Raw genomic sequence first — 18,815 nt, 5'->3', positions numbered from 1 at the left:
CACCGGGTGCCATTCCCTCTGGCCCCGCCGGGTGTAGCTGTCGCACCGGGTGCCATTCCCTCTGGCCCCGCCGGGTGTAGCTGTCGCACCGGGTGCCATTCCCTCTGGCCCCGCCGGGTGTAGCTGTCGCACCGGGTGCCATTCCCTCTGGCCCCGCCGGGTGTCGCTGTCGGGTGGCTCAGACCAGCTTGGACGGGATACGCGCCATTTTCAAACCCCTTACCGCCGAGATTCGGAGTCCGGACGGTGGCAGCAGGAAGCGGAGTCTTGGAGCGGCCGGGGAGACAGCGGTAAGGGGATCAGAGGCCAGGAGAGTCTGGACTGCGAGGGGCGCTGAGTTCATTCTTGGAAACCCCAGTAACTGTCTTATAAATCAGCGGGGTGGTGGTGGTGGGGGAAGGAAAGGCAAGGCCCCGGGTCCGGCCGGGAGAGAGGGGACTGGGCTTCTTTCGGCCGGCGGTAATTGTATTATTTTGTGAGGTCCGGTCCTCGGTGTCTCCCTGCTCCGACCTGGGCCGGAAACCGGTACCGGAACATTGAGGGGCTGGGCCGAACTGAGCCGAGTGCGACTGCGTGTTGCCGGCCATGCGCATGCGTGGATCTGGAGCCCGGGAGACTTTTATGTTGATGGATGCTTCACCCTGGTTGCAGGTTATGTTGTTCAAGTCATAATGATCACTAATGCCTGACTGACTTCTATCAGAAATATTGCTTCATTGTTAATATGCAGGCGAAACATTTTGCCTTTTTTGTCTGAAATTGCAAGACTTAATCTGATATTCGAGCAGTCCTTCCCAACCTGAATAATCCTTCAATAAAAACAGAAAGTGCTGGAAATACTCAGCAGGTATGGCAGCATCTGTAGCGAGAGAAGCAGAGCTAACGCACAGATACAGCCACACCTGCTGAGTATTTCCAGCACTTTCTGTTTTTATTTCGAATTTCCAGCATCCGCAGTATTTTGCTTTTATCTTAATAATCCTTTGATTCCTGAGCCTTCCAATCTGACTAGTTTATGTGTCCCGGCTGAATTCTCTTCCCTAACCCTATGATATCCACCCTACCAATGGCTCAGTTAACATTAAGTTGAAGTTTTAGAAAAATTAATTAGACCATTTGGGAACAACTTAAAAGTTTAGTTCACTTTGGCTTTAATTATGCTACATTTGGTGAGAAGCCTAAAAAGTGACAGATTATCTTTGAGATACCAGAGATAGGCTCCTGGGCATCGATCAAGAATTTGCAGCAATCTGGGATGGAAAGGTGTGGCTGCAAGCCTGTGTTGGAGGGCTAAGAATCTTGTTACTTGATGCACTTAAATAGGCTCCTCATCCAGGTCAAACCTGGTACCCCTTCTGTTAATTTCTGAATGATGATTGCCAGGACATAACAAGCAGCCCCTGTATCCAGTTTTCTTCCTTGGCTACTTAGTAGTGCTCTCACCTCAAAGTTCATGCCACACTCCAGGACTTGAATAAAAATCAAGGCCAGCTGTGGGTGTGCTGCACTGTTCTTTGGATGTGTTGTTAAACCAAGCCTCCACATATATGTTAAGGGTAGCTTTCTGTCCATGACTCTCTCATTCTGTAAGTCTGTCATTCCCTGACTTGTGTGTGTTTCACGCAGTGCCCATATACATATCTCACATTCCTTCATTCATTTGTTGAATTTGCAGCCAGTACCTTTTTATAGATGGGATGCACAGCAGAGGAATGGAACTGACTGGATAGAGAGCAGGCATGGTCTCAATGTGCCAAATGGTCTCCTGCAATGCCATAATGACAGAAAGATGAAAGCCAAAATGTATCTGATAGGTATCTGGGCCAAAAGGTGGTGCTGTGAGGGCAACTGGGATTTGAGTCTTGGCCTGAGAAGAAGCATAATATTGAGTGGGAGAAGAGGAGTGGGGGGTGATTGGTTGGATACGACCTCAGAAGTAGCAATAGATGCAGATCTTGCATCCTCAGTTCAAATGATCCTGTTGGTGTCATGGTAGTAGTGAAGCTAATGCTTTGAATAGTACTGCATGCTGATGAGAGAAACGGTAGATGAAGGCCGAATGGAAGTGGGGACACACCATAGGATTCAACCTTGTGGCGGAAGGAGAGTCCTAGATTGGAGGAAGGCAATGCAGGAGAGCCCAGAAACTAGATTCACAGGGAATGCAGCAAGGCCTGAACCTTGACAGAGCAGTCTGATGCTGTCCTCTTTGTGTTTGGGGACCAACGAGGCATTTCCAGGTACCTGATATAGGGTCATTGCACTGCTGGTACATAAAAAAAAGTTTAGAAGGCATAGAGGATTAGCCAGTATCAGGACTGGCTGATCAGCTGGTTTCCTGAATGTTGCCTCTGCTGCTTCTCTAATTTCAAGAAACAGCAGAGGCAATGCTCAACAATCAGCTGATCTGGAAGTTCTGAATCCAAGGGGGCCTGTGCCGATGCTTAAAACTTGTGCTTGTCGTCTGCAGCAGCACCTCAATTTGCTGTCAGCCAAGGAACTGTACTTGGAGCTGAGATAAAGGTGCAGGGCGGCCTTGCCTAAAAATTGATAGAATATTGATATGCCTTTGAGGGATGGAGGAGAGCAAAGCTGCAGCACTTGGAGTGGGTCTAGGAAAAGCAGAGGTTAGGCATGTGGGTGAATACCGAGTTCGAGGTTTAACAGAGGAACGGGGAGCTGTCATTGTGAAAAAAATGGATTGTGTTTTTTCCCCAATGATCTGTGATATCATGGACTAATGCTGGGTTTGATTGGACCATGATATCATATGGTTAACAACATTAGAGACTCACTACAATATTGCCAATGCAAAATGTTTAATACGAATAGGTTTTTATATCATGCTGAAGCAATATGGGTACAGAACTAGTTTAAACAGTAATTACGAAGTGATAAAACTTAATGTATCAAACCTTGTCTTCATATCGATATCTGCACAGTACAATTGATGTAGTGAACGCAAAGCAGTTTGAGAATTTAAACTACTGTCCTGAATAGTTAATTCTTTGAATAACAAGGTAAGGACTGTAATTAGAAACTGTACAATGCAGAGAAAGGTGTTTAACTGTGCAGCCCATTAACGAATGCATGCAGGATCTTTGTGTCAACTGTGATTAAAAGTAAACTTGATATCACATACTGCTTTTGTTGTCTTGTAAACTGACTAAGGCACATAATACTCCTCTAATGTAGAGATGTGAGTGTTAACATGACCCTTACTGCTAGTTCCATATCACATTAACAGCTCATGCTACCGTAGTAAAGTACTGCTTAACACAGAACTTCAACAAACAGGACTTGAATTGGTTAAACTGATTGTAAATTAAGGCCATTCGAAATAAACTAAATGCCTCTTTAGAGCAGTTAAAGTGGCAAAGAAAAGGGCTTTGTTCGCTGGCTCCTTCACCCCCTTGCTGGAAGAATTTTATAGGATTAAGCTCTAGCTCGCAACACAGTAAAAAATGCATGCTGCAAAAAGAAGCATGCTCAGCAATTACTGCATATGCAAACTTTAAAGTTTGTTACTCCTACCCATGGTTGACTCTTAATACTGTCTGAAGTGGCCTACCAAACCATTGTTTGACTATTATTGGCGCCATCATCATCTCACAGCAGCTTGCCGTGCGCATTCATGAACTTTGTTTTGAAAGTGGACTCTGTTGGGAAAAAGTATAACCCTAGTTCAAAAGCTGGAAAATCGTGCCTAATATTAATTTGAATAATTTTGCATGCCCTCTGCTTTAATGAGGTTGTGACACAAAATCTAAGTAACAACTCTGGCACACAAAATGCATCCAGTTGCAAAATTATGGTCAAACAGAATTGGGTGCAAATTATGCCAACGGTGATGCCCTTTGACCCATTCTGCATTTGCACAACTGATGCAGATGACCTGAAAATTCACCCTGGTCTATTGAATTAAAGTTCATTATGCAACTTGTACCGTGAGGACATTTGTGTGAAGCTATGGATGAAGTGGAATAAAAACAAGAAATGCTGGAACCACTCAGCAGGTCTGGCAGCATCTGTGAAAAGAGAAGCAGAGTTAACGTTTCGGGTCAGTGACCCTTCTTCGGAACTGACAAATATTAGAAAAGTCACAGGTTATAAGCAAGTGAGGTGGGGGTGGGGCAAGAGATGACAAAGGAGGGTATGCTTTCATCATATTTCAATTGATCTGTAAATGTATGATGGAAGTTTTATTCAGTGGTGCTTCAGCGTCATACAAAATGTGGCCACATGGCCAAAGAAATAGTGAATTGCAACTGAACTTGCATTCATGAACTGTAGTTATACAGAATCGAGTAATTTGGATCAGCAGATAGTGGTATCACTGTTGCAAATTTTGCTGAAGAGCAGGGGATCTATCTCTCTTATTGCTCAACTCAAAAGGTAGAACAGATATGTGGAAATGCATGGTAAAGGGGACATAGTGCAGAATTCGATAACAAAAAATTGATTGTTTCTGAGAGCTCACCGTGCTAATACACGTTACATAATTTGATGAAAGGTCACAGACCTGAAACATTAACTCTGTTTCTCTCTCCACAGATGTGCCAGACCTGCTAGTATTTCTGGCACTTTCTGTTTTTATCACATAATTTACTGTCTGTTGCACATGTAAACATTTTAAGGTTAATTTTTCAGCTTTACCTGCTGGCACTACTTGTTGGAAATTGGGGAGTGCAGTGTTTACAATGTTCTGCCCATTCATTTAAATAGTTGGGAAATCATATTGCCCAGGTATGATCTGTACACTAAAAGTAGGGCAAGTCCAATCCAGCCAATTACCGCCCCATCAGTCTACTCTCAGTCATCAGCAATACACTTACACAGCAATAACCTGCTCACCAAAGCTCAGTTTGGGTTCTGCCAGGGCCACTCAGCTCCAGACCTCATTACAGCCTTGGTCCAAACATGGACAAAAGAGCTGCATTGCAGAGATTGACTGCCCTTGCCATCAAGGCAGCATTTGATTAACTGTGACATCAAGGAGCCCTAGTAAAATTGAAGTCAATGGGAATCAGGGGAAAACTATCCTCTGGCGGAGTCATACCTAGCATAAAGGAAGATGGTTGGAGGCAATCATCTCATCCCCAGAACACGCTATAGGAGTTCCTCGGGTAATGACCTAGGCCAACCATCTTCAGCTGCTTCATCAATGACCAATGGGGGCGGCACAGTGGCGCAGTGATTAGCACCGCAGCCTCACAGCTCCAGCGACCCGGGTTCAATTCTGGGTACTGCCTGTGTGGAGTTTGCAAGTTCTCCCTGTGTCTGCTTGGGTTTCCTCCGGGTGCTCCGGTTTCCTCCCACATGCCAAAGACTTGCAGGTTGATAGGTAAATTGGCCATTAGAAATTGCCCCTAGTATAGGTAGGTGGTAGGGAAAATATAGGGACAGGTGGGGATGTGGTCGGAATGTAGGATTAGTATAAATGGGTGGTTGATGGTCGGCACAGACTCGGTGGGCCGAAGGGCCTGTTTCAGTGCTGTATCTCTAAACTAAACTAAACATAAGCTCCCAATTGGGGATGTTCGCTGATGATTGCACAGTATTCAATACCATTCGCAACCCCTACCACAGTTTTGTAAAAGGCAGATGGTGTTGAGTAATCTAATTGAATTTTTTGATGAAGTAACAGGTAAGGTTGATGAAGGGAATGCAATGGATGTTGTCGATATGGGTTTTGAGGAAATGTTTGACAAAGTACCACATAAAAGGCTGGTTAACAAAATTGAGCCTCATGGAATAGGGGGGTCAGTGTCATTAGAAGGACAAGGGCAGCAAATGCATGGGAACACCACCACCTGCAAGTTCTCCTCCAAGTCACACACCATCCTGACTTGGAACTATATCGCCGTTCCTTCACTGTCGCTGGGTCAAAATCCTGGAACTCCCTTCCTAACAGTACTGTGGGTGTACCTACCCCACATGGACTGCAGCGGTTCAAGAAGGCAGCTCACCACCACCTTCTCAAGGGCAATTAGGGATGGGCAATAAATGTTGACTTTGCCAGTGACACTCACGTCCCATGAACAAATAAAAGAAAAGCAGTATGCGTAAAAATATCCATTATACAATCCTGGTGAACTGTGGTCCTTGCTGGCAGACTGAAGTTGTGTCAGAGGATTGACCTTAAGGCTTTACATTTTTGAGGGTTCTCTTGATTTTTGAGGATTCTCATTTGCCAGTTGACTTAACTTGTGCCTTTATTCATATCAAGTGTTCTTGTCACTAAAATTTGTCCTGAACCCTAATTTTAAAATTTGAGCCACCTTGTTGCTATCTTGCTGAGCAGTGGAAATGATCTGTCATTACTATATCATTACTATTTCTTGAACACCTGTACCACGTCATCACAGAAGCTTCTTTGCTGTAGTGAAAAAAGCTTTAACTTCCCAGCTGTCTATAACTGTAATCTCTCATTCCTGATGACATCCTAATGTCAGTGGCCTTCATAGCAGCCATTCATTATTCCTATCTCAAATGGTTTAATTTAATGTAAAAATTACAGCAAGCCCTTCGTCACAGAACACTGATCAACCAACCTACTTCAAATTTATCATGTCTTTCTATCTGTTTGGGAGATGAACAGATAATGGATTTATTTTTCTACAGAATATTGTATTCTTGGGTTATAAATGCCAGAGTTCTGCAGTGATTGTCTGCCATTGTGCAGTAGACTTTTCCCTTTGTTCTAAGGTCTTTGTTGTCATGTACTTATTGCAGATTCTTTGTTCTTTCTATGGCCATTAGATTGGAGTCTGGCAAACTTGGCAGAAGTATGGAATGCCTCCTTGAGATTCATATTCATTTAATGTTTTGCCTGCTTTTGTTTTGGTCACTTTTATATTATACTTCCTACTTGTTTTAACATCTAGATTTTTACCTAAATTTGCAGAGAGGCATTTCTTAATATGACTGCCACTTCAGAGAGAAAGTTTATAAACTTGCGGAAGCGTTTAGATCAACTTGGCTACAGGCAGCCCCTCGGGATCGAGACGCTCCCACTGGTGGAGAAACTTTTCAGGTATCTAAAGAAAAAAATCCTTTGTTGCTGTACTGCACTTTTGAGACAAGCTGAGAGGATAATTCTGTGGAGAAAAATGTTACATATGTTATGTTTCAAAGCATTGTAATTTCTTCAGTTGATTTAAAAAGTATTCTGTAATATTGTATTGTTGGTAGTAAAATTACCAATAGAGGAGTAATTCTACTACTAATCCAAATATATACCCATTTTTTTCTCCCAGCGCACTTGAATGTCACACTTTTCTATCTGCAAATTTTGTGCCAGGCTTATACTTGATAGGCTGAAATTTCAAATTCATAGAACCGATTGGAGATTGGCAACATACCAAACACAGCACAGCAAGTAGATACACTTCTAATGATAAGCTGCTAAGAATATACAAAAATTGCCAATTAAGATTGAGAAATCAGCAAGAGCTGCTGAAAAATTAATAGGAAAAAGTAAAGCAATTATTCTAAATATTTTTTGAAATCTTTGTTTCTCCACTAAGCTAAGGACTTATTATGGAGATAAAGTTTGTAACAAACTACAAAATTTATAAGAAAATTATTAAGCTTACTTTTATAAGAGCATTTTCATGCTTTTGAAATTGCCTTTAGCAATGTTTTCCTTCGGCGACATGATTTTTTGAGAAGCCCAAGGTTTAGGAGTTCGTAGGGCCTCCCTGACCTTTCACTGTAAGTTTGCAAGACTCAGCAAGGTAGAAGACTACAGCTTCCTACAGTGGCGCAGTGGTTAGCACCGCAGCCTCACAGCTCCAGCGACCTGGGTTCAATTCTGGGTACTGCCTGTGTGGAGTTTGCAAGTTCTCCCTGTGTCTGCGTGGGTTTTCTCCGGGTGCTCCGGTTTCCTCCCACAAGCCAAAAGACTTGCAGGTTGCTAGGTAAATTGGCCATTATAAATTGCCCCGAGTATAGGTAAGTGGTAGGGAAATATAAAGACAGGTGGGGATGTGGTAGGAATATGGGATTAGTGTAGTATTAGTATATATGGGTGGTTGATGGTCGGCACAGACTTGGTGGACCGAAGGGCCTGTTTCAGTGCTGTATCTCTAAACTAAACTAAACTAAGAACAAGACTGGGTTTCAAAACAATCCAAGTTCGGTATTTTTAACTTTCAATTTATTTATCGATAGAAAGTTAATAAGGACAAAAACAACCCGGTGAGGGAAAAGGAAAGAGGGTTAGAAGGAAGACTGAGGAGAGGAAGGCACAGTGGCGAGGAAAGTAAGAGCGGGGCAGAGGATAACAGCAGGGCAGGAGAGGAAAACAGGAGCAGAGACGGGGAGCATGAGAGAAGGGGCGAGGAGGGGGAGGGCAGAGAGAGAGATAAGCAGTAGGGAAGAGAGGGAGGTGTGGTTTAAGGCACAAACCAGAGTTTGCTTTAGCAGGAGGAGGGGGTTGTAGGACTGGATTGTTCTAAGGGATGAAAGGGGGCCAGTGTTCAATTTCTGGGGATGGAAGGGGTTTCACTAATTTTTGCATGAGAGGTTTGAAGGGTTGAATATTTCTGCAGAGTACTTTCACTGGTTTATGGATGATTTTAGGTGCCTCCCACATTTTCTGGAGGGTGGCAGCAAACATTCTTTGGTGTTTGTCTTTGTGGCTTTATGGTTTCAGCACTCGCTGGCTGGTTGGTGCTGAATCCTGAAAAGTCTTTAGAGAGTTGAGGAGTATTTCTTTTTCCCAGATCTGTTGAATTCACTGCTTTACCTTTTTGTGGCCTTTGGGTGTCTTTCATATAAAATCTTTGATTCTCCCATCTGAAGCAAGAGCTGAGTTTTAAATGTTTCTTTTCAATACCCTATTAAGTAACATTATGTTAAGTTACACCATGCAACATTTCCAATATATAATGGGTGTGTGTTTGATTTTTTTTTACAGGGTGTCTTTTTTTTTATGCAAGTCAGTGAGGCTCACCATAGACAAAGTCAGCAGCACTCTAGCCCTGTGCTTTTTGTAAATATTTTATTTAAATGCTTGTGAATCAACCAGACATTTAAAACCTATTTTCATGCGTTGCTCACCAGTCTTGCACATGAATCTGGCTTGCTGCAAAAGGCTGACTACCTCTGCCTTACTGGTTGGTCTCACTAGTGCATTTTTAAATATCTGTAGTTAAAAATGAAATCAAATTGATGTTGGTGCCTCAGTGAAAATGTTAAATAATACAAAAAACAATTACACCTGCACTTCTGTAATTTTTAAAGAAGCTACTACTAATTGAGTTTAATGGGTATCTCCATCACTGTGTAGTGTTCTAAACAATAGTTAACGTGTTGCAGTGATTTGGTGCACACAACAGAAAGCCTTCGCAATGCCAAACTGTCATCTGGAAAAACGGAAAAAGAAAGCAAGAACTTGGACTCTGTACTTGAACCATATAGAGCCGAAAATGCACGTCTTGTGCAAGAGAACAACAAGATCCACCAGGAATTACTGAAACTTAAGGAAGAGTCAGATCAACATATGAAAGGTATGAGTGAGCTTGGAACACATTCTTAAAGTATTGATGTAACAATATTGCAGTTTTATTTGTAGACAAATGGAGTTTATTTTGTCTGCATGCATTTTAAAATATTCTTTAACAGCCACTTGCATTTATATGGCACCTTTAAAGGCTAATCAGACAGAAATAGATACCAAACCAAAGAAGGAGGCTTTAGGAGAGCTGACCAAAAGCTTGATCAAAGAGGTGGGTTTTAAGGAGCTCTCATCAACATGCCATGGCATTTCACAGGAATACATAAAGTTAAATATGACAATGAGCCACACAAGGAGATATTAGAGCAGAAAAGTAGATTTTAAGGAGCATCTTAAAGTAGGAGAGAGAGGTATAAAGAGGCAGAGGAATTTAGAGAGTGAATTCCAGAGCTTAGGACCCTAGCAGCTGAATGCATGGCCACCAGTGGTAGAGCAATTAAAATCGGGGATGCTCAAGAGGTCAGAGTTAGAGGAGCGCAGATATCTGAGGGTTATAGGGCTGAAGGAGCTAACGGAGATAAAGAGGGGCGAGGCCATGGAGGGATTTGAAAACAAGGATGAGAATTTAAAAATAGAGGCGTTGTTTAACTGGGAGCCACTATAGGTCAGCAAACATGGAGTGATGGATGAACAGAACTTGGTGGGAATAAGGATGAGGGCAGCCAAGTTTTTGGATGGCCTCAAGTTGAGGGTGGAATGTGGGAGGCCAGTTAGGAGTGCATTGGAATAATCAAGTCTACCGGTAACAAAAGCATGGAGGAGGGTTTCAGCAGATGAGCTGAGTCAAGGCAGAGTTGGGGCGATGTTGCAGGGTTGGAAATAGGTAGTCTTATTGATGGTGCAGATATGCGGTCAGATGCTTAACTCTGGGTCAGGTATAACACCAATGTTGTAAATAGGCTGGGTTAGTCTCGAATATAAGAATTAGGAGCAGAAATAGGCCACTTGGCTCCTGGAGCCTACTCTTCCATTCAACAAGATCATGGCTGATCTAATTGTAGCCTCAATTTCACATTCCCGCCTACCCCCGATAACCTTTCACTCCCTTTCTTATCAAGAATCTATCTACCTCTGCCTTAAAAATAGTCAAAGAATCTGCTTCCACCACCTTTTGAGGAAGAGCATTCCAAAGACGCACGATCCTCTGAAAGAAAACAGTGACCCCTAGTTTTAGATTCTCCCAAGAGAGGAAACATCCTTTCCACATCCACCTTGTCAAGACCCCTCAGGATCTTCTATGTTTCAATCAAGTCGCCTTTTACTCAACTAAAGTCCAGAGGATACAAGCCTAGCCTGTCCAACCTTTCTTCATAACTCAACCTGCCCATTCCAGAAATCAGTCTAGTAAACCTTCTCCGAACTGCTTCCAAAGCATTTACATCCTTCCTTATATGAGGAGACCAATACTGTTCACAGTACTCCAGATGTGGTCTCACCAATGCCCTGTATAATTGAAGCATAACCTCCCTACCTTTGTATTCAATTTCCCTCGCAATAAACGATAACATTCTATTAGCTTTCCTAATTACTTGCTGAATCTGCATACTAACCTTTTGTAATTCATGCATTAGGACACCCAGATCCCTCTGCATCAGAGCTCTAATCTCTCACCATTTAGATAATATGCTTTTTTTATTCGTCCTGCCAAAATGGACAATTTCACATTTTCCCACGTTATACTCTATTTGCCAGATCTTTGCCCACTCACTTAACCTGTCTCTATCCCTTTGTCATCTCCTTATGTCCTCTTCACAAGTTACTTTCCTACCTATCATTGTGTCATCAGCAAATTTAGCAACCATACCTTTGGTCCCTTCATCCAAGTCATTTATATAAATTGTAAAAAGTTGAGGCCCCAGCATGATCCCTGTGGCACACCACTCGTTACATTTTGTCAACCAGAAAATGACCCATTTGTGCCTACTTTCTTTTTCCTGTTAGCTAGCCAATCTTCTATCCATGCCAATATGTTACCCCTGCATCATGAGCTTTTATTTTCTGCAGTAACCTTTGATGTGGCACCTTATCAAATGCCTTCTGGAAATCTAAGTACAGTGCATCCACTGGTTCCTGTTTATCCACAGCACATGTTACTTCTTCAAAGAGCTCCAATAAATTGGTTAAACATGATTTCCCTTTCACAAAACCATGCTGACTCTGCCTGATTACTTTGAATTTTTCTAAGTGCCCTGCTATAGCATCTTTAATAATAGCATGTAACATTTTCCCAATGACAGATTCTATGCTGTTTTTTATATTCTGTCCAATCTTCTGACCTGCCACCCATCTTTGTGCAATTATATGCTTTTTCTTTAAGTTTGATACCATCTTTAACTTTTTTAGTTAACCACGGATGGTGGGTCCTCCCCTTGGAACTTTTCTTTCTTGTTGGAATGTATCTATTCTGCAATATCCCTTAAATGTCTGCCAATGCCTCTCTATTGATCTATCCCTTAACCTAATTTGCCAGTTCACTTTAGCTAGCTCTGCTTTCATAATTGCCCTTATTTAAGTTAAAAAGTCTTAGACCCACTCTTCTCTCCCTCAAACTGAATGTAAAATTCAGTCATATTATGATCGCTGTTGCCTCAGGGTGCCTTCACTATGAGGTGATTAATTAATCCCATCTCGTTTCACAATACCAGGTCCACTATAGCCTGCTCTCTGGTTGGCTCCAGAATGTGCTGTTCTAGGAAACTGTCCCAAAATCATTCTATGAACTCATCTAGGCTACCTTGCCCATCTGATTCTTCCAGTCTGTCTTTTATTTATTTATTTAGAGATACAGCACTGAAACAGGCCCTTCGGCCCACTGAGTCTGTGCCGACCAAGAACCACCCATTTATACTAACCCTGCAGTAATCTCATATTCCCTACCTACACTAGGGGCAATTTACAATGGCCAATTTACCTATCACCTGCAAGTCTTTGGCGGTGGGAGGAAACCGGAGCACCCGGCGAAAACTCACGCGGTCACAGGGAGAACTTGCAAACTCCGCACAGGCAGTACCCAGAATTGAACCCGGGTCCCGGGAGCTGTGAGGCTGCGGTGCTAACCACTGCACCACTGTGCCGCCCTAAGCCCGTCTGTAGATTAAAATCTCCCATGATTATCACCGTACCTTTCTGACAAGCTCCCATTATTTCTTTCTTTATGGTTACTGTTAGGGGGCCTGTACACCACTCCAACAAGTGACTTCTTGCCTTTACCATTTCTCATCTCCACCCAAACCACTTCTACATCCTGGTTTCCTGAACTTAGGTCATCCCTCTCTATTGTGTTAATACCATCATGAATTAACAGAGCCACCCCTCCACCTTTTCCTAGCTTCTGGTCCTTCCTGAATGTCGTGTATCCTTCAATATTCAGGTCCAAATCTATGTCATCCTGCAGCCATGTCCCTGTAATGGCTATCAGATCATACTTATTGTAATAAATAATTGGCAGGGAGAAGGATGGAATTGGTGATTAGAGAACAGAGTTTGTAGTGGGGACTGAAGATAATGGCCTCAGTCTTCGCAAGATTTAATTGGAAGAAATTTCTGCTCATCAAGAATGGGATGTTGGATAAGCAGTCTGATGATTTAGAGACAGTGGAGGAATCGAGAGAAGTGGTGGTGAGGTGGAGCTGCGAGGCATCAGCACAAATGTGAAAACTGAGGCTGTGTATTCAGATGATGTCACTGAGGGGCAGCATGTAGATGAGTTATAAAAGGGGGCCAAGCATAGATCCTTGATGAGCACGCGAAGTATTGGTGCGGGAGCAGGAAGAGAAGCCATTATAGGCGATTCTCTTTATACCATTAGATAGCTGAGAATTAAACTGGGTGAGTGAAGTCACACCCAGCTGGACAATGGTGAGGTCTTGGAGGAGGAGTGTGGTCAACAGTGTCAAAGGCTGCAGAGAGGTCAAGAGGTTTACCCTTGTCACAGTCCTTTGATAAGAGTACTTTGGCAGGGATGGAAACTTGATATGAGGGATTCAAACATGGAGTTCTGGGAAAGATGGGCATGGATTTGGGAGGTGACAACACATTAAAGGACTTTGGAGAGGCACAAGAACACAAGAAATAGGAGCAGAATGGCCCATCGAGCCTACTTGGCCATTCAGTATGATTATGGCTGATCTTGGGCTTCAATTCCACTTTCCTGCCCACTCCCCATATCCCTTTATTTCCTGCGCGATCAAAAATCTTTTATCCCAGCCGTAAATGTATTCAACGATGAAGCATCCATAACCCCCTGGGGTAGAGAGTTCCAAAGATTCACAACCCTTTGAGTGTAGTAATTTCTCCTTATCTCAGTCCTGAATGATTGACCCCTCATCCTGAGACTGTGTCCCTGTGTTCTAGATTCCCCGACCAGCGGAAACAATCTCTCAGCTTCTACCCTATCAAGCGCTTTCAGAGTCTTGTTTGTCTCAATTAAATCGCCTCACATTCTTCTGAACTCCAGAAAATACAGGCCAAATTTACTCAGCCTCTCACTATAGGAAAACCCCCTCATCCCAGGGACCAATCTAGTAAAACTTCACTGCACTGCCTCCAGTGCATGTTTCTCCTTTCTTAAATGTGGGGACCAAAACTGCACACAATATTCCAGGTGCGGTCTCACCAAAGCCCTGTACAATTTTGTTAAGAATTCTTTATTTCTGTACTCCAGTCCCCTTGCAATAAAGGCCAACATGCCATTTGTCTTCCTTATAGCCTGCTGCACCTACCTGTTAACTTTGTGCATTCTTTGTACAAGTACACCCAAGTCTCTGAACATCAACACTTAGCAGTTTCATATCTCTTTAAAAAATTCTGTTTTTCTATTTTTACAACCAAAGTGAGTAACTTCACACTTCCCTACATTATACTCCCTTTGCCATCTTTATGCCAACTCACAGAACCTGTCTATATCTCTTTGCAGCCTCTCCATTTCCTCCCCCCAGCTTACCTTTCTATCGAGCTTTGTGTCATCAGCAAACTTAGATACATTACTCTCTGTCTGTTCATCCAAGTTATTAATATAGAGTGTAAATAGCTGAGGCCCCAGCACTGAACCTTGTGGCACCCCACTCTTCACTGCCTGCCAACTTGAAAATGCCCTATTTATGCTCACTCTTTGCTTCCTGTCTGTTAACCAATCCTCAATCCATGCTAATATATTACCCCCAACACCAAGAGCCCTTATCTTGCCTATTAATCTTTTATGTGACACCTTAGTGAATGCCTTTTAGTAATCCAGGTAGACTACAACTACTGATTCCTCTTTACCCTACTAGTTACATCCTCAAAAAATTCTAATTAATTAGTCAAAGCAGGATTTCCCTTCAGTAAAATCATGCTGACTTGTTCTAATCATACTATGCTTTTCCAAGTGCATTGTTAATTATGGTTTCCAGCATCTTCTCAATGACTGATGGGAGGCTAACTGGCCTATAGTTCCCTGTTTTCTCTCTACCTCCTTTCTTGAAAAGCAGTGTAACATTTGCTAACTTCCAATCTGTTGGGACCATTCCTGAATCTAAGGGATTCTGGAAAATCATAGCTAGCACCTTCACTATCTCTGTAGCTATCTCTTTTAGAACCTTAGGGAGTAGGCCATCTGTTCCCGGGACTTGTCAGATTTTAGTCCCTCAGGTTTCTCCACTGCTTTTTCTCGGCTGATATCAATTTCCTTAATTTCCTCACTCTTTTTAGCCCCATGGTTACTGCCTATTTCTGGTATAGAACTTGTGTCTTCTACTGTGAAGACGGACACAAGATATTTGTTCAATGCCTCTGCCATTACCTCATTCCCCATGTTGATTTCTCCTGTCTCTGCCCCTAAGGGACTAACGTCTACTTTAGCTACTCTCTTCCTTTTTATGTACTTATAAAAACTCTTACAGCCTGTTTTTATATTGATGGATAGTTTACTCTCATTCAATTTTTTCCCTTTTTATCAACTTTTTGGTGGCCCTTTGCTGGTTTCCAAAACACTCCCAATCCTCAGACTTGCTACTATTTTTTGCAACATTGTAAGCCTCTTATACTTTCCTTAACTTCCTGAGTGAGCCACAAATGGGTCTTTCTAGCTGAGTTTTTGTTTTTCAATGGAATGTATTTTTGTTGAACATTTTGAATTGTTTCTTTAAATATTTTCCACTGTTCATTTACCGCCATGCCTTTTCGTCTATTTACCCAATTAACCTTAGCCAGTTCTCCCCTCATACCATTGTAATTGGCTTTGTTTAAGTTTAAGATTCTTGTTTATGATTGAAAATGAAATTCAATAGTATTATGATCACTGTTTCCCAGTGGATCTTTTATGACATTGCTAATTAACCCTGTTTCATTACACAATACGAGATCTAAGATAGCTTTATCCCTAGTTGGTTCTACAATGTATTGCTCCAAGAAACTGTCACAAAAACATTCTACAAATTCATCTTCTCGACCACTGTTGCCCATTTGATTGTCCCAGTATGTATACAGATTAAACTCCCCCACAATTAATACATTACCTTTGTTAGAAGCTCCAATAATTTCCTGTTTAATGTTCTGTCCAATAATATAACTGCTGTTAAGGGGCCTGCAAACTACTCCTATCAGTGTTTTCTGACTCCTGCTATTCCTAATTTCCACCCAAACTGATTCTACTTCATGATTTTCTGAGGCCAGATCCCTTCTTATTAATGTCCTTGGGCTGAATTATACCAGCCTCTCAACGCTGTGGGTTGCGGCGGGGGGACCCGTAAAATTCAGCGGGGTGTGGCCCACCTCGACCCCCGACGTCGAGAAGGGCCCGCCACATATTAGCGGTGGCAGGGGGACCTTGGTGAAGCTCCCCCCGCCGCTTGGTGGTGGGGCCTTCATCTAAATATTTAAATTAACAGATATTAGAGGTAAATGAACTTAGCTGCTGGCGACGGCCGTCCCACACTGATTTTATGGCCGTCGATCGTGCGTTGCGCGCCTTCAGAACTCAGTATGGAGTTCCAAGACAAGAACCTGGTGGGGAGGGGGGAGGAATAAAATTTTCATGGCGGGTGGGGTGGGTGATCGGGAAAAACAACTTTTATCGGCTGTGGGGATGGTGGGAAGGGGTTGAAGGTCAAAGGGAGCAAATTTCGGGGGGGGATGTTCGGCTTATTAATAAAAGTTTATTGTGGGGGGGGAGAGGGCAATTTATATATAAATTACCCATTGTGGGGTGGGAGACAGGATTTAGAGTTGAAATAAAATTTTATTTTTATTTCCCGGAGACCGGGACCTTTAAATATTAAAATGTTACTGAAGGGCTTAAAGCCCTTTACAAATGGCGGGGGCGCCGGACGCCGTTGTCGGGGACACAGCGGCAGCCTCCTCTACGTCATTGAGGGTGGCTGCTCCGCCCCCTCTGCTTAAATGAGCCCCCGCATGTAATATTGCAGGGGCTCGATGGCGGCACTCCGTGTCGCAAGGCCACCGAGTTCAGAGCGCAGCACGCTAATAAAATTCAGCCTGTTGTGTCATCCTTTACTATCGGGGCTACCCTTCCTCCTTTGCCATTCTGTCTGTCTCCAAAATATTTTGTACCCTGGAATATTCATTTCCCAACCTTGATCTCCTTGTAACCATGTCTCAGTAATGGCAATTAGATCTAGATCACTTACCGCTATTCATGCCACTAATTCATCTATCTGATTACAGATGTTTCGTGCATTTAGATAAAGGAACTTTAATTTAATTTTTTTACCTCTATTCCCTGCAATGACCTCCTTTGCTGATGTACAATTTTTGTGAAACTCTCCGTCCCTTCTTGTCCCATTCTGTTGGCATTTACCCACATCACTATCCTGTTCTAATGCCTGACCTCTCTGTTTGGATTTCTAAATTTCTCTACCCAAACCCTCCCCGCACCCCGCTGTTAGTTTAAAGCCCTATCCAGATTCCTACTTATGTGATTGGCCAGGATACTGGTCCCAGACCAGTTCAAGTGAAGTCCATCCCAACAGAATATTTCCCTCTTCCTGAGTACTGATGCCAGTGCCCCAAGAATCGAAACCCCTTCTTCCCACACCACTCTTTGAGCCACGCGCTCAGTTCTGTAATCTGCTTGACCCTGTGCCAATTTGCGTGTGGCTCAGGTAACAATCTGGAGATGATTACCTTTCATGTTCTGCATTTTAGCTTGGACCCTAACTCCTCAAATTCTCTAAGCAGAACATCATTTTTGGTTCTATCTATGTTGTTGGCTCCCACATGGACCACGGCAACTGGATCCTCCCCCTCCCAGTCCAGGTTCCTGTCCAGCAGCAAGGAGATGTCCTTAACCCAGGCACCGGGCAGAACAACATAGCCTTCCGAGCTCCTGGTCATGGTTGCAGAGCACACATCTATCCCCCGTAATATACTGTCTCCTATCACTCCCCCCACTGGAATGACATCTTTCACCATGGTGGCATGGTCAGTCTGCTCATCCACCTTGTAATCCTTCATCCATACAGGTAGCAAGGACCTCGTACCCGTTGGACAAGGCCAGGAGCTGAGGCTGGTCCATCACTACATGCTGATTTCCCCCTACCTGCCTTACTCACAGTCACACCCTCCTGTCACTGACCATTGGCCATCTCTAATGTTCTCCCTACTCTAATGGGTGTGACTGCCTCCTGGAACAAAGTGTCCAGGTAACTCCCACCCCTCCCTGATGCTCTACAATGTCTGCAACTCAATCTCCAGCTCAGCAATTCTGAGCTGAAGTTGTACAAGCTGCAGACACTTACTACAGACATGGTTGTCCAGGATCGCAGTGTATTCCACAGATTCCCACATGCTGCAGTTGCAGTATACCACTGGCCCTGCCATCTCTGTGCAATTTTATTTTTTTAATTAGTAATTAGTTAATAATTTACTCAGCTGAAGGAATGAAAAGTTGCACTCACTTACCTTGGAGTCAAAGGAAGAAGACTCACCAGCTGCTGGAGGCTAAAAAAGATAGGAAAAGGAGCCCCTCTTTCCCTCTCTGCACCGAATTCCCACATGCACCAAATTTTCAACTTCACTCTGGCAATGTCTCACTCAGGCAGATGTCACCTCTCACTGTGTCCCCTCACTCAAGGGAAGGGAGTTTGGAGATAGGATGGTAGTTTGCAAGGATGGTGGATTAAGGGTTGATTTTTTGAGGAGAGAAGGGTGTTGGCAATAGATTTGAAGAAGAGAGAGAAGAGTTAACATTGTCAGCTAATGTGGGGAGCAGGTGGTCAGCCTTTTAGTGGGGATAGGATTGAAAGAACAGGAGTTGGGTTTCATGGACAAGATGAGCTCAGAGAGGGCATGAGGG

At 43.2% G+C, this 18,815-nt stretch overlaps 1 protein-coding gene across 4 annotated transcripts in view; it reads left to right on the top strand.

Moving 5' to 3' along the window:
• Window positions 1-207: 207 nt before the first annotated feature.
• The window catches only part of cep135 (centrosomal protein 135), a 213,324-nt gene continuing 194,716 nt past the window's right edge, over window positions 208-18,815 (top strand). For 2 of the 4 annotated variants that reach the window (XM_068035029.1, XM_068035019.1), the window contains exons 1-3: window positions 576-651; window positions 6,908-7,036; window positions 9,325-9,515. In XM_068035029.1, the coding sequence (XP_067891130.1) occupies window positions 632-651; window positions 6,908-7,036; window positions 9,325-9,515 (340 nt within the window). In that variant the 5' untranslated portion in view covers window positions 576-631. Of the gene's footprint in view, window positions 291-567; window positions 652-6,907; window positions 7,037-9,324; window positions 9,516-18,815 lie in introns of those variants that run through there. The other 2 variants (XM_068035028.1, XM_068035035.1) reach the window with 2 other exon arrangements.

The sequence above is a fragment of the Heterodontus francisci genome, chromosome 1 (assembly GCF_036365525.1).
Source record: "Heterodontus francisci isolate sHetFra1 chromosome 1, sHetFra1.hap1, whole genome shotgun sequence".
In the NCBI taxonomy this organism is placed as follows: Eukaryota; Metazoa; Chordata; class Chondrichthyes; order Heterodontiformes; family Heterodontidae; genus Heterodontus; species Heterodontus francisci.
Note: the sequence above shows the minus strand (reverse complement) of the source record. Positions and strands in the feature narration are given on the sequence as shown.